Here is a 17,551-nt window from a genome sequence, read left to right on the forward strand (position 1 = left end):
TTTCCTGCCCCTCAGTCACTTTTTCTAAAGTCAAATATCCCTTGAATGAGAATGCTTTGGATCTGATCCTGAGGCTGTAGCAAGAGCCACAGGTCTTATGAACTTTGTCCTATTTAGTTTCTCACAGAAATTTTGCCACTTTATTAAAGGGAAATTTGTCCATCCATATTAACTGGAATTTTCTATCCCTTTCATGATAAGGACATTAGGCTTTTTACTTAAGATTGTAAGGTCTTCTGGGCAGGATCTGTCTCTCTGTTATGTGTTTGCAGTGTGCCCCAGTGTTTGATTGAGAAACCTCGTCACTAGTGCAATATAAATAATAATACTAAATCTTCCTATCACCTCTAGGTTTTCAGGTTCACCACCCATTTACTTCAGTGTCAGCCCAGTAGCTTTCATGTTATGGATATCGATCCTTTAATATTTTTTTAAGTTGTACAAGGTACTAAGAGGCTTGAAAAACAGGTGCTAAAACACATATAAATAAATCAAATTAAGGAGAGTTCTTGGATTGAGCCAAGAGCTGAATACTCCTAATCGCCACATTGCAATGATGCATCATTCTGGGAGTGATTTTGCTGGTGAGGTTTATTATAATCATGTTGCTGCCAGGGCTGTGCTATCTGCAGGTAATTGCTGGAGTCTGTTTATTTAAGGAGATGTATCAAGATGTCAGTGGCACCCAGGACATGAGATGGGTGCACTTGTGTGGTGTGGTATAAATCTAACTAAAATATTTTTGCAGTGAGTTTTCATGAAGGTATTTGCCTAAAAAGCCATACACGTAAATAAAAGCAACAGCACAAAGGCATCCTTCTTTTATATCTAAATCTTTATTAGAACATACCCCAAGAGCTGTAAAACAATAAGTAACAACAAATTTCATTAAATATTAAACATTTTAGTTATCAAAGATATTTAAACAATACATTCCCAATATTTCTGCACAGCAGAAGCAAACAGGTTTTAGAGCTCAGACTGTCATGTGCTCACATTAGTTTGGTTTTGGCATGAAAATGATAAATCTCTAAAAGTCACATTAAAATGAAAAATGTGATAAGTGAAAACGATAGTTACTTCTCTCTCATTTCTCAACCTGTAAATTGCCTTTTTGTGATTTTACTTGTACTTATTTGAGATAAATGCTTATGGACCCTTCTGTAACAAATAGTAACGGACAATCAGTTTTTATATTAGTAGCACTAGTAATTTTAAACATGAAGCACTTATATTCCAATAATCTGTATCAAAAGTTAGAAAATTAAAGGTCATTTATAAAACACTTCCAGAATAGTAAATAATCAGGCTTAAAATGAAGCATCTACTTTACATTTGGGAACCTAAAAAAACATATATAACATTGGTGTAACAGATATCTACTATCTTCCCTTTTCATTCTATTTTAAATACCAAGGGCCCAATTCTACCCTCAATTATCTAAATACAATGGGCTATCTCTGAAGCTGAAGACAAAATAGGACCCCCAGTTAAAGAGTTCAGCATCCCCTAAATTAGATTTAGAAAAGTTTACTAAAGCAGACCAAACAGTCTTGCATGATTTTCTTCTTGCAACAAAACCATTCTCTTTTACGGAGCATAAAATACTTATGACCTGACAACAGTAACAGGGAAATTATGCATGCTGCAGTATTTAGCAAAAATGTCAAATGTATTTAAAATGCAGTTGATTTTATACCATTTCATTTCAACTAAGCTGGAAGAGTCTTGTTTTTCCTATCTAGCAATTTTTATTTTATGGTTTAAATTATGTATGTAAACTTTAAAATATAAGCTGGGTAATAATAATAGCCAGTAAGGCACTTTTGTCATAGAGGACACAGTTGTACAGACTGGGTGACTGGCAATAGTTTAAAGACTGAAGTTCTATACTACAATACAGAGACAATCTGTTAAGTCTAATCATTTTTATGATCATTTATTTTTAGGATATTTAAAGACTCTCTTTTTAGAATAAGCTTAATATGATGATTTCTGAAATCTTTTTACTGTCTTATACCACAATATGCAACAGGAAAACATTTCATATTTTTAAATGCTTATATTTAAAAGAATATTCAGCATCTTCAAAACATCCAAGCCACTAGAATTAAAAGCTAAATACAGCTTGAAAAAGAAACAAATCTCAGTATAAAAATGTTTGCATCTTGCGTTTTTTGTCTTTTAAACAGTTTCCTTACTAATTCTGATGGCTTTACATAGAAGCTTTGGTATAAAACATGCAAATAAAAGCCAACAATTAATACTGTGTTGGGAAGACAATGCATCAAACCAGGACTAAATCCAACACGACTGGGTGGTTACAACATTGGGTATTTTCTAATGTCTCTTGATTTCTACATTCTGCTTGTTCAAAATCTTCAAGAGAGATTTACTCATATAATAGGGTCTTTCTGCAGAGCCATCATGTCTTTCTAAATCTTCCACTAGGAGGAAGAATGGCACAAAGTAAATGATCAAAGCAGTACAATAAGAAAAGTAATAGCACCACCTACTGAACTCTTAATGCACAACGGCTCTCTTAGCTTTCTAGGTTTATTTCAATACTTGATGTTTTGGCATTTTGTTACACTGTAAACAGCTGGAATAATAATCAGCCTTTTGTCACTATATGGGCCTGTCTCTACCCTTTGAAATCAATGGGAATTTTCCCACTGACTTCAGTGGGTGTAGGATCAAAACCTATATAATAAACAATCTTAACATACCATACTTAGCCCAATATTCCACCTCCCTAAAGTGAGGAAATACATAGTAATTAAGTTTTATCTTCATGTTAAAGCAAATAACAGAGTAAAGTGCCAAATTCACTGAATTCACTGGGACTGCGTAGGTCATAAATTGGCAGAATTTGGCCTAAAGGATTAGTTAGGAATCATTATAATAATCCACCTTAAACATTCTTTTAAAAGTATCATTTAATTTGCAAATTAATATTTGTATTAATTTCTGCCTACATAATTCCAAAATATTCAGTTCTCTTTTACCCATTTTAATTTTAAATAATTTTAAAAAGTATTTCAGCTGATTGACTACAGAATTTAAGCGATATTGCTTTGCATTTTCACAGTTCTCTTAATTGCTTCATTTTAAAAAATGGCTTTTAAATGCTCTTCTCAGAAACACTGTTCATTTATAGTCTAAATTAATTCTCACAAAATAGTAATGAATGGAGGAACTTTATAATATATATATATGGTATATAAACAATTCAGTTTAAAACTTTTAGAAATTCTTCTAGCAAATGCATAGGTTTATTAAAAAAACTTCTAATCATATGACTATTATTACTATTTCTATTATGTCATATTCATATTCTATTATGTCATATTAAACTCTACAGTTACATTCATATGGCAAAAAGCGCACTGTACTCAGAAATACGCTTTTTCAGTAGAGCACCCAGTAAAACTCTTCAATCCACTGCAGAACTATAGATGGCTCTGCTCAGTCTTTCTAGGTGCCAATTAATGAACTAATTACAGTACCATCCTATATTACATTGGGGCCTGATCCAGAATAGCAGATCAGCAGGTGATGGAATGATTGCACACAGCCCAAACAGTTCATTCTAGCCTAAATTTTCAAAAGAACCTTGCATTTTTGCTTCTCAATTTTTGGATACCCAATTTGAAAAGCCTTGTAAGAGAGCCTGGTTTTCAAAGAGCGGGTGTTCAGCACTTTCTGAAAGCCAGGCTCCGTTAAAGTGTCTCAAGATGGACACTCAAAAATCAAGGCCTTCAAAAGCGCTAGTCACTTTTGAAAGTATAGGCCACGTGATCTCAAGATCCTTCCATTCCCCAGGAGTTACTCCAAACATATGGGTGGAATAACTCATCTGTAGTCAACTGATTCAACCTATGGCTAGTATTAATACACAAAATTACTTAGGCATGATGGGAACTTCCTGCTCCCCTCCCATTCACCCAAGTGCAGGATGAAGGAAGGCCCTCCTTTAATCTCTGTTGTATTATACCAACTCTTGTTTCTTGGTTGACCTTGGGAATGGAGCTGTCCTCCAAAGAGCAAAGTATGGGCTCTTAAAAATTCTTTCCCATATGAGTGAATCTTCAGCAAACTGGAAAAGAACCTGCTCCTGTGTTCTGACGCTGAGGTTCTCATTGAACTCCAGGAGCTCAATTTCTGTAATAGCAACAAAGCTGGATGATGTTGCCAATTCTACCCTGGTTAAGTGGACTGCCATGGAATACTTAATTCAAAATTCTGTAGCCAATGAAAGTTAGAACGTAGCCTCACTGGCTTTGGATCTCTGGATGCTCATGGGACGCTGGCCCATTGGGCCCCCTTAAACTTTACAACAATTATTCTACATTAGTATTTAAATAGGTTAAAGTATTTTTATCCCCATTCACAAAAGTAACATCACCTTGAAAGGTTACCCCATTCCGCCTACTTACAGTAATCATGTATTCTTTGTATTACTCTTCATTATGCTCAGATAAAATGTAGGGCTGATCCTGTGAGCCCTGCACAAGTGGAACTGTCATTGACTTCAGTGGTAGTTCCATGCACAGAAGCCTTGCAGAATTTGGGTTTTAGGGCTTGCCTACACAGCACCAGATGGGTGTGATTTATAAAACCCTCTAACGTATTACATTCTAACAGCCCCGTGTAGACCCTGCTGGTGTGCTCTAAAAGGTACCTAGTTTGCCTTAACATAGTCCTTTTACAGTGTATCAACAGGTCTACACAGGGCAGTTAGGGTGCAACACATTAAAATGCTTTACAAATCACACCCCTCTAGTATGCTTTGCTGGCACCATGTAGATAAGCCCTTAGTGTAATACTAATACGTATTACACCAATAGTATAAAGCTACTACTAGTCTTTGCATTTATAACCATGCAGTTTTAATGATTTAAACATACACTAAACAAACCCTGGCTCCTTGGTCTAAATAGTTAGTGTTCTGCTTTATCAGGTGAGAGACTCAGATTTTATTTCTAGCCCTGGCCACTTATTCCATGGGCTAACAGGAGCTGAGAGTCCCACAGAGACAATGCATTCAGCCTGTGGAAGTAGGGAGGAAGCCCACCTGGATGGACACAGGAAATAAGAATTCATTGGAGCTTATAGAGGGCCATGAAGACCTGCCTCTAAGGAAAATGGCTGCATTTCAGTTTTTCCTTTCCATACTGCAGGTGGAGCTCAACCTCAACATCATGTAGAATAAAATCATAGAACCATTAGGCACAGGGGATACTAATACAAGGGCATCTCCCATTCACATCAGCTGAGAGCTATACATATTTCATCTTGCACCAGATGGAAATAGAAAGTTTGCGGGAACCACAAACCATGTTCTTCAAGTACAGTGGAACACTCCTTCAATGGAGGTTAATGTTTAACCCAACTTCTGTTCTAAAAGGAATTTTGTTACAACAGATTTCACTATAAAGCAGTTTTAGCTGTAGTCTACTCTACCTACCTTCTTTGAGACTGAACCTGTGTGATACCCTTTCTCATTTATTAACATATACGGTTTGTAAAGGAGGTGATCAAAAGATCTATGTAGGGAACTATTAGTACATATATAATCACAGTTTAAATAGCTGTCAACCAGCTTGTACAGTAAAAATACAACCATAGCACCATATTTACAAATTTAGTACCATCTGCTGGTTTGCTAGAGTCTCTTGATCTATTTTTATGGCTAATTAGGTTACATTGTAGTGCTTTCAAAAATTGCCTGAATATCGTTTACAAAGATACACTTATAAAAAAAGAAATGTTATCAAAACAGCTGTCATTTGAAACAGCAACCTGTGTTACAAAAGTTATTAAAACACCATTAGCTATGGATAAAAAATGATTCAAATTTACATTTTCCTTTTTCATAGGCACTCTATAAACTAAAACGTGGCCTTGTTTCACAGCTCTTAATTTAAGCATTTCCCTATCTAGTTAGATGTTACCAAATTGCTAATGATTTTAGATACAAGCAAAAAGAAAAAGAATCACCCATCAACCAGAAGCATCATTTACAGTTTTAACTTTTGCCTAGTTTATACATATCCCACTTAAAAGTGACATTGTTTTGATTTCCAGCAATTTTTTAAAGTTATCCCATTGCCTTCTTAGGGCTTAGTTCCTTCTTTCCCAGAATTCGGTGCAGGCTAGCTGACATGTAGTATGGTTTTGCTGTGGATCCATCGTTTCTTTCCAAATCTTCACCTGAATTTGCATCAGCAAAAGCAGCCAAAGCAGCAAGCAGCAGTGCAATCAAACAAAAAAAGAACAAACATAAAAGGGTAGAGAATTGAACAAGGGAAAAAGCAGAAAAAACAACATTAGAAAATCTGATACCAGACAATTTAGCTGCGCTGTTAAGTTGCTGGTGGACACTGGAAAAAGCACCAAGTTCCACTTTTTTCCAAATCAGAGGAGGTTTTACACCAAAACAGACAAACATCAGTGGATGGCTACACTGACATTCTAAAGTTATGCACATCAATCCTTTTAATTCTTCCAGTTCTTTTGTTTAAAAATTGCACTGGAATTTTCAGAAGGGCTCAGCACACACAACTAGGGCCAGAAGAGCCTGGTATTGTGGGTGTTTAGTTTTTTGAAAATCTGGCCAAAAGTGTCATACAAGAAACTACTGGGTTTTGAGCACTTTTGAAAATCCATCCCTAAAAGGAAGCAGAGCTCTTTTGAAAATCTGACCCCATAAGTGCACAGTTTTGCTCCCATAATACACAGCTGTATATGACATGGGAAGCAGAGTGGAATGTAAGTTTTGAATAATGGCATGGAGACTCAGAGTTTTGCCATACAAGGAAAGAAACCTACAAGAAAATATTAATTTTCCCATTAATTTTAATGCATTTCCTTCTACTTTCCCTCTCCCCCAAAAGAGACATTAAACAGTGAATGAACTAATGAAAACTAGGAGATATCTTCAGAGCTGTGACATGAGTTACTGGTGGTTATTAATATTATACCTCAGATTATAAAAGAATGATTTGTCCTCTTCTAAAGAATGCTCAAGACTGAATAGATTTGCTGTGCCTCGACTGCACTAATAAACTGTAATCTTTTGCATGTATGTACAGACACTTTCATGCAAGGATCCCAAACAGTTTGCAAAGATAGATGAACATTTTACTGATAGGGAAAATGAGACGTCGAGCCATGTGATCTGCATGGGGCTGCTTGTGCAGATCATTTTGCAGGATTCAGCCTAAATGTCACACAATGAGTCACTGGCACAGCTCAAAATAAAAAAATTCATGCCTCCTGACAGCTAATTCTCTGCTCCAAGTAAAACTGCTAGTGCATCTAAGTCTTGTGATCAAATGGAGAAGGAAACTGATTGATTCTTGTGAGCCTCTAAACACCTCCCCTCTGATTCCTCTCTCACATCAGTGGATTATTCCTGATTTACACTGCTGTGAAAGGAGAAACAGGGCCCACTGCAATAAATAAATATAGATGGTTATTAAAGGTGGTAGAAGGTGGTCAGGAAATGGTTCTGATTTACTTTATTCTGTGTCCCCCACATGCCAGTGTGCTCCAAGTCCTGTGTCACTGGCGTTCTGGCCTGTTCCAAGGGAACGGAGGCTCCAGGCAGCAAGGGTTGAGCTTGGGGTCCAATTCACTACTTTGTTTCTAACAATGGGGCTAGATTTCAGAGGAGTTAGAGAATTTATCCAGATGGAGGTGGGGGAGGCGATTAAGCCCTTAGTCGTGCTTACGTGCCTCAAGGTCCCACTGCCACAACGTGCACTTAGGAACCCTTGGCCATAGGGACTATTTGACTAGTTAACACAGTCAAATAATACAACCAGATGCAATGTTGACCAATGCAATGTACTCCTGCTCTGACCTGCCAAGGTCTACTCTACTGCTCCCATTACAATAAAATCCAAAATTTTATTAAGTCTCACAAATGGAATGAGTTGCCTTTAGTGAGCACACCTTGTTCTTATAATTAGGGTCCAAACTGAGACCAATTGATTTCTCTGGTAATTTGAGCATCCTCTGAACAAGAAGTCAAACATGCCCCGAACCGTCTCCCTTTCAAGAGTCAGCAACTGTTTGTTATGGAGTCACAAGAGACTGACAGTTTTAAAATGGTATTTTAAGGTAATTTCATGTTAAGTCAGCATGAAGCTTTTGTCGTTATTAGTATGAAACCAAAAGGACATTAGCCTTTTATCAGCCACATAAAAGCATTTGCTGGAGAAGAACACCTGAGTGCAAAGCCCATTGGCATTAGTAAGACATGTGAGTGAATTGTCGCTGGACAAGTCTGGTTACAAAACACCCAGAAGCAAAGTGTTAGTAAAAATTAGGAAACATTTAATAAACAAAAAGCTAGATGCCCCAGTGAGCCCCAGATACATTTCATTAGCTTGGCAAATAGGCTAATGAAGGCATATCTGATCACTGAGCTTTACAAGCCCCTCGGTACTAAAATTAAACGGCCTGTATTAAGAACAGCAGCAATTCCTTGTTCCCACAATATGCCAGCATGTCACATGAATTCTGTAAGGAAACTGACAAGATGACTCTTTACCTGCATGTCATCAGAAGAAGAGTGTCAATGAAAGAGAACTCGATACTTACAAAAGCAGAGGAAAAGCGTATCAACGCACATTGCATAGACACTGAAGAACCCATGTGCAATTAGGTAAGAGCCAATAATGACAGTCTGCAAAAAAACCCAAACACATACATTTGACACCATCATGGCAACATCACCTCAAAGAACAAGAACAAACAAAAACTTAGTCTGTTAAACCAACAGGAAAGGATTTATTTACAGTTTCATAATTCTGCAGTAGTCTTGCTGCTGAGGCAAAAGATCACAGATTAAAGTCACTGTGTGGTGACATACACCTGTTACCAATTTCTAAGATGGCAACTTGGAATCATGTTGTTCCTAGTGCAGGAAAACCCACAAAAGGGCTAAGAAACTCTGTTTCAGTTCATGGAGTTCTCTCAGATTGCCCCTTCAAGAGAGAGGGCCCACCACCCAACCTGCAGCTATCCCCAGATCTATGAGGGAATCCACAGGGAAAAGATTTACATAGGAGTAGGATGACCAAATAGCAAATGTTTAAAATCGGGACAGGGGGTGGGGGGTAATAGGAGCCTATATAAGAAAAAAAGACCCAAAAATCGGGACTGTCCCTATAAAATTGGGACATCTGGTCACCCTACATAGGAGCCAAGTGCTTTCTCTCTGCTCTGTAGACCTCATCCTTTAGGAAGACATGCTGCAATTGGTTCCCCATCGTCTACCCCAGTGCTGTGTGTGGAGGTTTGTGCAGAGCTGGCATGGAGCCTAATTCTCCTGCACAGAGAAGGTGCAAGTCCCTTGAGGCTCACTGCAGCACCATAATGGTACAAAGCTACCTGAACTGAGTCAGGGAGGGATGGAGTTTGGCAGAGCTGGCTAGCCACAGAAGAGGATGCTGCGCCCATTGACAGGATGGTGGAGATGCAGTTGCCAGTAAGTGCTCCCCAAGAACTGACCCAGAGCTGCCCCTCAAAACTCCCACAGTGTCCTAAGAATGTAAACTGCATCCTTACCAACAGGGGTACCCAGTAGTAATTTAATGTTGGTGTTTCTTGTGTGAACACTGGTATTCTGTGTGTGAAGAAAAAGAAGGCTAGAACACCTGTAAGAAGCACAGAGCACAGGCCATTACTTATTCACATAGCTATCTGGGACTTCAACACTCATGAGGAATGGGTAAGACAAGAACAGCTGAAAACAGACTCAGGAGGTTCTGAGCAATAAATCTCTAGATATCAATTATCCCCAGGATCTGTATTCTGACTAGAACAGAAATGGCATATAAATGCCTTATCATAAAGATACTTGTGGGGCCAGGAAGACTTGACTCAATTGTTTTATTTCATGAGTCAGACTGGGTTTTATATCAAAACTAATAAATAAGAATATATGATACAATAAAATATATGATCATAAAAAAGACCATCAGACTGATCTTGAACAAAAATAAATTAAAAGACATAGGTGAGCAAAAGCCTGTGGCTTTAGCTTTCACCTCTTGGATGAATATTTAACTATTTGAGATTAAAAATAGAAATGGCATAGCTATTGATAAATACACTTAATGATAAATCTAGAGCTACATAAATTCATTCATCATCATATCTGTGCTACGCAGAACAGAAAAGGCATGTTAATGAATTATCCTATAGAATGTATCCTTAAGGAGGAGGAAAACATGAATCGATTTCAGCATTTCATGGCTCACATTTCAGAGACAAGTATCAGAGGGGTAGCCGTGTTAGTCCGGATCTGTAAAAAGCAGCAAAGAGTCCTGTGGCACCTTATAGACTAACAGATGTATTGGGGCATAAGCTTTCGTGGGTGAATACTGTGTCTGACAAAGTGGGTATTCACCCACAAAAGCTTATGCCCCAATATATTTGTTAGTCTATAAGGTGCCACAGGACTCTTTGCTGCTTTTTACATTTCAGAGAGAGTTTCAAATCACATTTGCCTTCCCATTTTGAAAGTCAGTCTATAGTAATGACAAAAACATTGCAGATTTGGTCTCAATTCTAATTTTCGTCTGCTGGTAAAAAAATAATCCATTTAGGATTTTTAAAAAAAAAATACACAAAATATAAAAGATGGCATCAATGAAATCATGTTTTGAAACGTGAAAAGTTTAAAAGGCTTGATGGGGACACAGTCAACTTGAATTTTTGAAATGGACCAATTAAAAAAAAATCAGTTTTCTGCCGCAGCACACTGAACAGTATGTACTGACTTTTATTAGTATGAAAGGAAAAACTGTAAAAACGTTAGGTTTTGTCTGCTCCCTGGCTTGTGTTTGGAAGGGTCCTTTGAATAGGCCTGAATGCAACACTACAAAAGATGCTCAGGCCCACCCCATCTCTCCGTACACACACTTGCAAGCAGCTTGCTGACAGTTCAGTTTCAGTTACAGTGCTGCTGTTGCTGCTGATAAATACCCTCTTGCACGGTCTGAGAAAGAATGTGCACCTGTAACACACTGGGGATGGTATACTACAGGTTCCCCTCTCTGCCAGATCCGCAGAGGATATGAGTCTGTTACAGTCCAAGGCAAACTACTTTAGTTCAAGGTGTAGAGGTTTATGCTTTTAGTTCTGGAGGTCCCCAGTTCAATCCCCAGTGTGTCAACTAAGATGGCAGCCATCACACACCCACACGAGAACAGTGGAAGTGACTTGTAGCAGGGTGGATCCCTGCTCCGGGGTTTGAAGGGGTTTGAAAGCAGCTTGGCAGGGCTTGAGAGCTGCTGCTCTCAAGCTGGGCTGATTGGGGAAGTAGCCGCAGCTGGGCCACACCCCAATCAGGCCACAGCTGGCCCCTGTAAAAGGCTATGAGGCAGGAGCCCAGGCAGTCTCTCTCTGCCTTCAGAGGGAGATGGGCCTGGCTGCTGGAAACTAGAGAGAAGGTACCTGAGTGAAGCAGGGCTGGGGAAAGGCTGAGGAGCTGGGGAGCTCCAGCCTGGAAAGCCCCAGGCTGCAGCCTAGAATTGGGCTAACAGGTACTGGGGGTTGCAGAGGGCAGCCCAGGGGTAGGCCAAAGCAGCAGGTCCAAACCCTCCTTGCCAGGGATGAGTTGGCTGATACTGCAGTCTGCCCCAGAGTGTGGGGCTAGATAATGACTGGCAGTAGCCATACACTGAGGCAAGGTGGGGATAGAAGGTGGGGGTTCCCTGGGGAGGGGGAAACCCAGTTACAGGTTAAAGAGGCACCGGGGTCCTGGGAGGGACTCGGGACAGTAGCAAACAGGTGGATCACCGGCCTGCAGAGGGCGCTCCAGGCTGGAATAGAGCTAATTCCCCAGAGCAACCAGTAGGAGGCGCCGCAGGGGTGAGTCCGACCTGTTACATGACTATACAAAAAATACTGTCAAATGCACAAAGTAAGATGAAAAAGGAGAGGGAAAACATGCTTCTTTGGGCTCAATCCTGCAATTCTTTGCTCATGTGATTAGTGCTTATGGTATCAAGGTTTGCAAGAGCACGTCCTTGACGTGTTGTCTGAGCACAGAAGTTTAGCACATACTAGGCTAGTAGGGAATAAGAATCAACATTACATTGACATAACTGACTTACCTACACCACCAGCAACGAGAAGTTTCCCAAGGAACAACAAGAAATCTGTAACTTTGTCCAGCACCGCAACTCTATTCAACAGAGGACAAACGGTGTTTGAGCACCTCAAAACAGAACATCTCTACTCTTTTCATATTCCATGAAATCCATGGAAAGTTGATGAAATTGGCTCAGAAAGGTCATTGTCTTGAACTGGTCCTTTGGCCAACAATATAACAATGCAAGAAATCAACATGGAGACAATACAGGAGGGTAGCATTTTAGAATTCTGATTATTAAATGCCCAGTCTTGTGAGGGGCTAAGGACCTTTGACTTCTAACGAAATCAAGGAGAGGTGAGAGCACTCAGCACATTGCTGAACAGGGCCATATGACAGCAAAACTGCTGACAGCATTTGAAAACTATTAATTGGGTGTTGCTCTGTTGATAAAGAAATTAGCATATTTCTCCTTTTCTTCACAGCAGGACCCTGGGCAGGCCAGCCCTAGCAGGAGGTGAACTGGGCACCAAAACGTAGGAGACCCAGCATTTGTACATGCTGTCAGTAGACTTTTGTCCATTTCATTCACTCCTTGCTAGCCACATGGTCTCTGCTTTCAGAATGCACTGAAACCTCAAGGCTTTGTTGAGGTGTCTCAGCACAGCAGGGGGCAATCTCAAAGCAGGGAATCAGCCCCAGGTGAATGAATGCTAGGAGTCAGAAAAATTGACAGTAAGTCTGCATTGCTCAGTCTTCCTTGTAATCAGACTGAAAACAACAGGAAGGAAAGGAAGCCAGAATGGGGGCTTATAGAAGGGAGCCTCTGATCAAAATCCTGCCTGACTCATGGCATGGAATTGAGACTTGTATTGTGAGACACTTGACAACAATGAAGGCTATGAATATGGTAATGTAATGTACCAGCATGAAATAAACATTCAACAACCCAATTAAAGGAAACAAACCATCATTAGCCTGTCAGAGTTAGGAATTAGAGCTAGACTATACAGAGTAGAAAATCCTAATTCAAAATAATACAAGATTTGCCTGGCTCCTAGCTATTGCTCTTGGTGATTAAGAGCAATAGCATAAGGGAGAGGAGTGGAAGCGATAGCCAGGGCTATGATTTTGTCATGGAGGTCATGGTAATCATGAATTTAAGTAAAGTCTGTGAAGTCTTGGAAATGGCTGTAAAAACATATTTGACTAGGCCCCAAATCGAGTAGTGCTGCAACCTGGTGTACGGCATCACAGTACCAATCAGGTTGGGCCCATCTGCCTTCATCTACGGAGGGCCGGACAGGCCAAACCTAAATAGTGCTGCGACCCTGGTGTGCCAGGTTGTAATGCCCAGCTCTGCAGACAAGAGCTGCTGCTGCAGGGTGAGTACAAGTCAGCAGGAGTGCCGCCAGCTTTTTTGGTGCACTAGGCAGTGGAAGGTCCTGCCCCCGAAATGGCGCCCCCGACAGAGGCGGCGGAAGGTCCAGCCCTCAACATACTGCCAACGACTGGGGTGGCCAAAGATCCTGCTGCCGTGGTCACCGCCCCCCAAATGTTAGCGCCCTGCCTAGGTCGCCTAATGGGTTGCGCCGGACCTGCAAGTCAGGCTTGCTCTCCAAACTCCCCCCGAGACACATACCTCTGGGGCTACCTTTCAGTATCCCGCACTGTACTCTTGTGAAAAATACATTAGACCGCTGATCTGATCTCAGACCTCTGCCACGAAATTTACTAAAGAGACAAGGTGGGTGAGGTAATATCTTTTATTGCACCAACTTCTGTTGGTGAAAGAGACAAGCTTTCAAGCTACAGGCCTTGTCCACACTACATAGTTAGGCTGACATAAGCCACCTTGCATTGACCTAGTTGTGCATGTATCTAGATTTAAATTTGTCTCCCGCTGATCTAAGTGGCTTGTTACAGCAATGAGCAGTGGTGAGCCATGGTCGATGTACTGAGGTCGATGCAATGTGACTGTTACTTATGTCAAACAACAGACCTCCAGCAGCTGTACCACAATGCCAGACACTGACTGCTCTGGTCACAATTGATAGCTTCATTGCCCAGGATCATTGAAACCGGAAGGTCTCCTTCCCCTTTAAAATCCTGCACATTTTTGAAATGCGTTTTCCTGATTATCCAGCCTGGTGAGCACACCTAGCAGTTCTCCATTGTTGTGTGCAACTGCCCAGCTGGCCATGCCGGCTACACACTCCAGATGCGCTCAGGCTTGGAGTAGACAGGAGATATTGGATCTCCTGGCCTGTAGGAAGAAGACGCTGTGCAAGCACAGCTATGGACCAGTCACAGAAACATGAATATCTATGAGCAGATTGCTCAGGGGATGCAGGAGAAGGGGTACAACAGGGATCAGCCGCAGTGCCTTGTGAAAGCAAAGGAACTGCAGCAGGCATATCAGAAGGCCAGGGAGACAAACTGTCCATCTGGTGCTGAGCCACAGACCTGCCATTTTTACAAAGAGCTGCATGCTGAACTCGGCAAAGACCCCACTACCACCCTGCAGAACACCTTGTGGATACCTCCAAGGAGCCCAAGTCACGGGATCCTGGTGTGAACAGTGAGGAGGAGATGGAGGAGGATGGGGGACATGTGACCAGGAGATCCAGCTATGGCACAAGCCAGGACCTGTTTGAGACTCCACCCATCCAGTCAGTCCTGGCAGTTGAGCATGGACGAGCCCAATGCAGGGGAAAGAACCTCAGGTAAGTGTGCTATTGCCCTATACGTATAGTTTCATGCAACCGAGAAATTTCCTCCTCATTTCCCTCCCCCTTGTGGGCCTTACTCACTCTGGCCAGTGCTGTGAGTGGTGCCATGCACAAGTACCCTACAGCAGAAGTGTGCACAAGCATGTCTGGTTTAACAAGGAAAGGGGGAAGTTCTGACTCTTAACTTTCGCTTTCCATTGTGACTATATTGACAATAGTACCTCTGTATGTTTTATCTGCAGCTACTGCTGTTGTGGTCTTGAGGGGTTTCCCCTTCCATACCCATGGAATGCCTGAGCCACTTACAGAAGAGAAAGAAGAGGACTAGGGATGACATGTTCAGTGAGATCCTGCAAGTCAGTGAATCATATCATGGCAAAGGGCCTGGAAGGTAAACATGGCAGACATCCTGGAGAAGGAAAGATCATACAGGGTTTTGGGCCAAGAGTCCCAGGAGAGGGAGATTCAGCAGGACATAATGGCACTTCTCCAGATGCTACAGATTCAACAATCACAGGATCACCTCCCTTTGCAGTCCACAGAAAACTCCATTACAGCATCTCCCTATATTCCCCTCAACATTCCAGGTGGTGTCAGGGGCCATATCCCTACCCCATCACTTCACCCCAGGGGACATTAAGGACAACCACAGCATCACATAAACTGACCTGTGAAATCCACAGTTGCAGTATGTGTAGGTAAAATGGACATGAATGTTCTTTCCCCTTGTTAAGTTCTGATCCATTAATTTATTAAGTTCTTAATGTATTTGCTGTTAGATTGCACAGATTTTTCTTTGCACTAGTTTTGTTACTAAACAAAACTCGAAAATAATTAATCTTTATTAGTTCACAGCATATGCTGCAGAGTGCCTAGGAGTTCTGAAAGCAGCCACTTGTTGTATAGTGTGATACAACTCTTAGGACCAGTGACATACACAGGCTAATAATCACAAATGTACACTGTAAAAATTAATAGGTGCATTGACAGTGTTATATTCATAGATGTGCACCAAGCACCATACAACTCCTAACAGGCCTCAGAACAGCAGGGCCAGGTAGAGCACAGTACACCACAACCCATCATTGTTGGTTGCTGTTAAAGTGCTCTTCCAAGCTTCCCTGAGCCCTATAGCTCCATGCTGAGCTTCTCTAATAGCCCTTGTGTCTGGCTGTTCAAACTCAGCAGACAGCTGCTCCACCTCTGCTCTCCATCCTGGTGGCAACTTTTCCACTTTTCTTCACAGATATTATGTAGGACACCACAGGCAGCTAAAACCACTGGGATGGGTTTTTTTCCACTGAGATTCAATAGTATGAGTAAACAATGCCAGCATCCTTTCAATCTACCAAAAGTGCATTCTACTGTCATTCTGCACCTGCTGAGCCAGTAGTTGAATCTTTCCTTGGTGCTACCAAGGGGAGCAAGGGATAGGCTGGGTACCCCAGGACCACTACAAGTATTTCAATATTGTCAATCGTAATCTGCTGGTCAAGAGAGAAAGTCCCTGCTTCTAGCTTTCTGAACAGTCCTGTGCTCTGAAAGATGCTAGTGTCATGCATCTTCCCTGATCAGCCCACACTGATGTCAGTGAAGCATCCCTGGTGATCAACCAATGCTTGCATAACTATAGAAAAGTAGCCCTTTCTGTTGATGTACTCTGTGGCAAGGTGGTCTGGTGCCAAAATAGGGACATGTGTGCCATCTATTGCTCCACTGCACTTCAGGAACCCCTTTGCTGCAGATCCATCCACTGTGTCCTGCATATTGCCAGGAGGAGACAATTAATGGCCCTGCACACTTGCATGACAATGTCCCCCACGATGGATTTGCCAACTCTGAAATGATTTCCCACTGAGTAATCCAGCATTGCAAGTTTCCACAGTGCCATTGCCACTCACTTCTTCACTGTCAGCGTAGCTTTCATTCTGATGTCCCTGCGCTGGAGTGCTGGGGTCAGCTCAGCACACAGATCCAGGAATGTGGCCTTGTGCATCCAAAAGTTCTGCAGCCACTGCTCATCATCCCAAGCCTGCATTATGATGCTATCCCACCACTCAGTGCTAGTTTCTCAAGCTCAGAAGTGGCACTCCACCATCTGCAGCTCCTCCATGAATGCCACCAACAACCCTGAAATGGTTCTTGCTATGTCTCACAGCAACCTGTCCTCCAAGAAATTGTCATGTTCTGCCCTGATTTGGTTATTCTTATGGCTCTGCAAATGCTGGAGGATCGTGCATCCTATGCTTGCAATGCTTATGACAATAGTGCAGAGCTGTTTAGGCTCCATGCTTCCATCAGAGAGGGCAAACTGAGAGGAGGGCTGCACAAGTTTGTGGGAGTTTTAAAAAGGGGCAAGAAAATTATGGGATACAAGTGACATTATGGGACGGAGACAACTGCACGCTGGGAACTTGACCCCTGGCCCCAATCACCCATGTGACTTATGTCTGCCCAACCCTGCATTGCCTAATCTCCCCAAAAGACAGTGTGCTGGATGGTGGTGGGTTGCACATTGGGATACCTACCCATGGTGCATTGCATTATGCATCGACACAAGTACCCCTGGTGAGTACATGCAGCACTTGTAAAAGGAGCCAAATATGCGTGCGCAGAAGTGATATACTATCTGCAGCAGCTTTATACCGATGTAACTTTCATTGCCCAAAATTTGTAATGCCGACATGGCCCACAGAGCTCTTGG

General features: G+C 41.6%; 1 protein-coding gene across 4 annotated transcripts in view; it reads right to left on the reverse strand.

Moving 5' to 3' along the window:
* Positions 1-814: 814 nt before the first annotated feature.
* SLC44A5 (solute carrier family 44 member 5) overlaps positions 815-17,551 on the reverse strand; it is a 187,169-nt gene continuing 170,432 nt past the window's right edge. For 3 of the 4 annotated variants that reach the window (XM_045027390.1, XM_045027392.1, XM_045027389.1), the window contains exons 19-22: positions 12,138-12,208; positions 9,583-9,671; positions 8,614-8,698; positions 815-6,216 (exon numbers count right to left, since the gene is read on the reverse strand). In XM_045027390.1, coding sequence (XP_044883325.1) covers positions 6,104-6,216; positions 8,614-8,698; positions 9,583-9,671; positions 12,138-12,208 — 358 coding nt within the window. In that variant the 3' untranslated portion in view covers positions 815-6,103. The remainder of the gene's footprint in view (positions 6,217-8,613; positions 8,699-9,582; positions 9,672-12,137; positions 12,209-17,551) is intronic. The other variant, XM_045027391.1, reaches the window with a different exon arrangement.

This window comes from Mauremys mutica, chromosome 8 (assembly GCF_020497125.1).
Source record: "Mauremys mutica isolate MM-2020 ecotype Southern chromosome 8, ASM2049712v1, whole genome shotgun sequence".
In the NCBI taxonomy this organism is placed as follows: Eukaryota; Metazoa; Chordata; order Testudines; family Geoemydidae; genus Mauremys; species Mauremys mutica.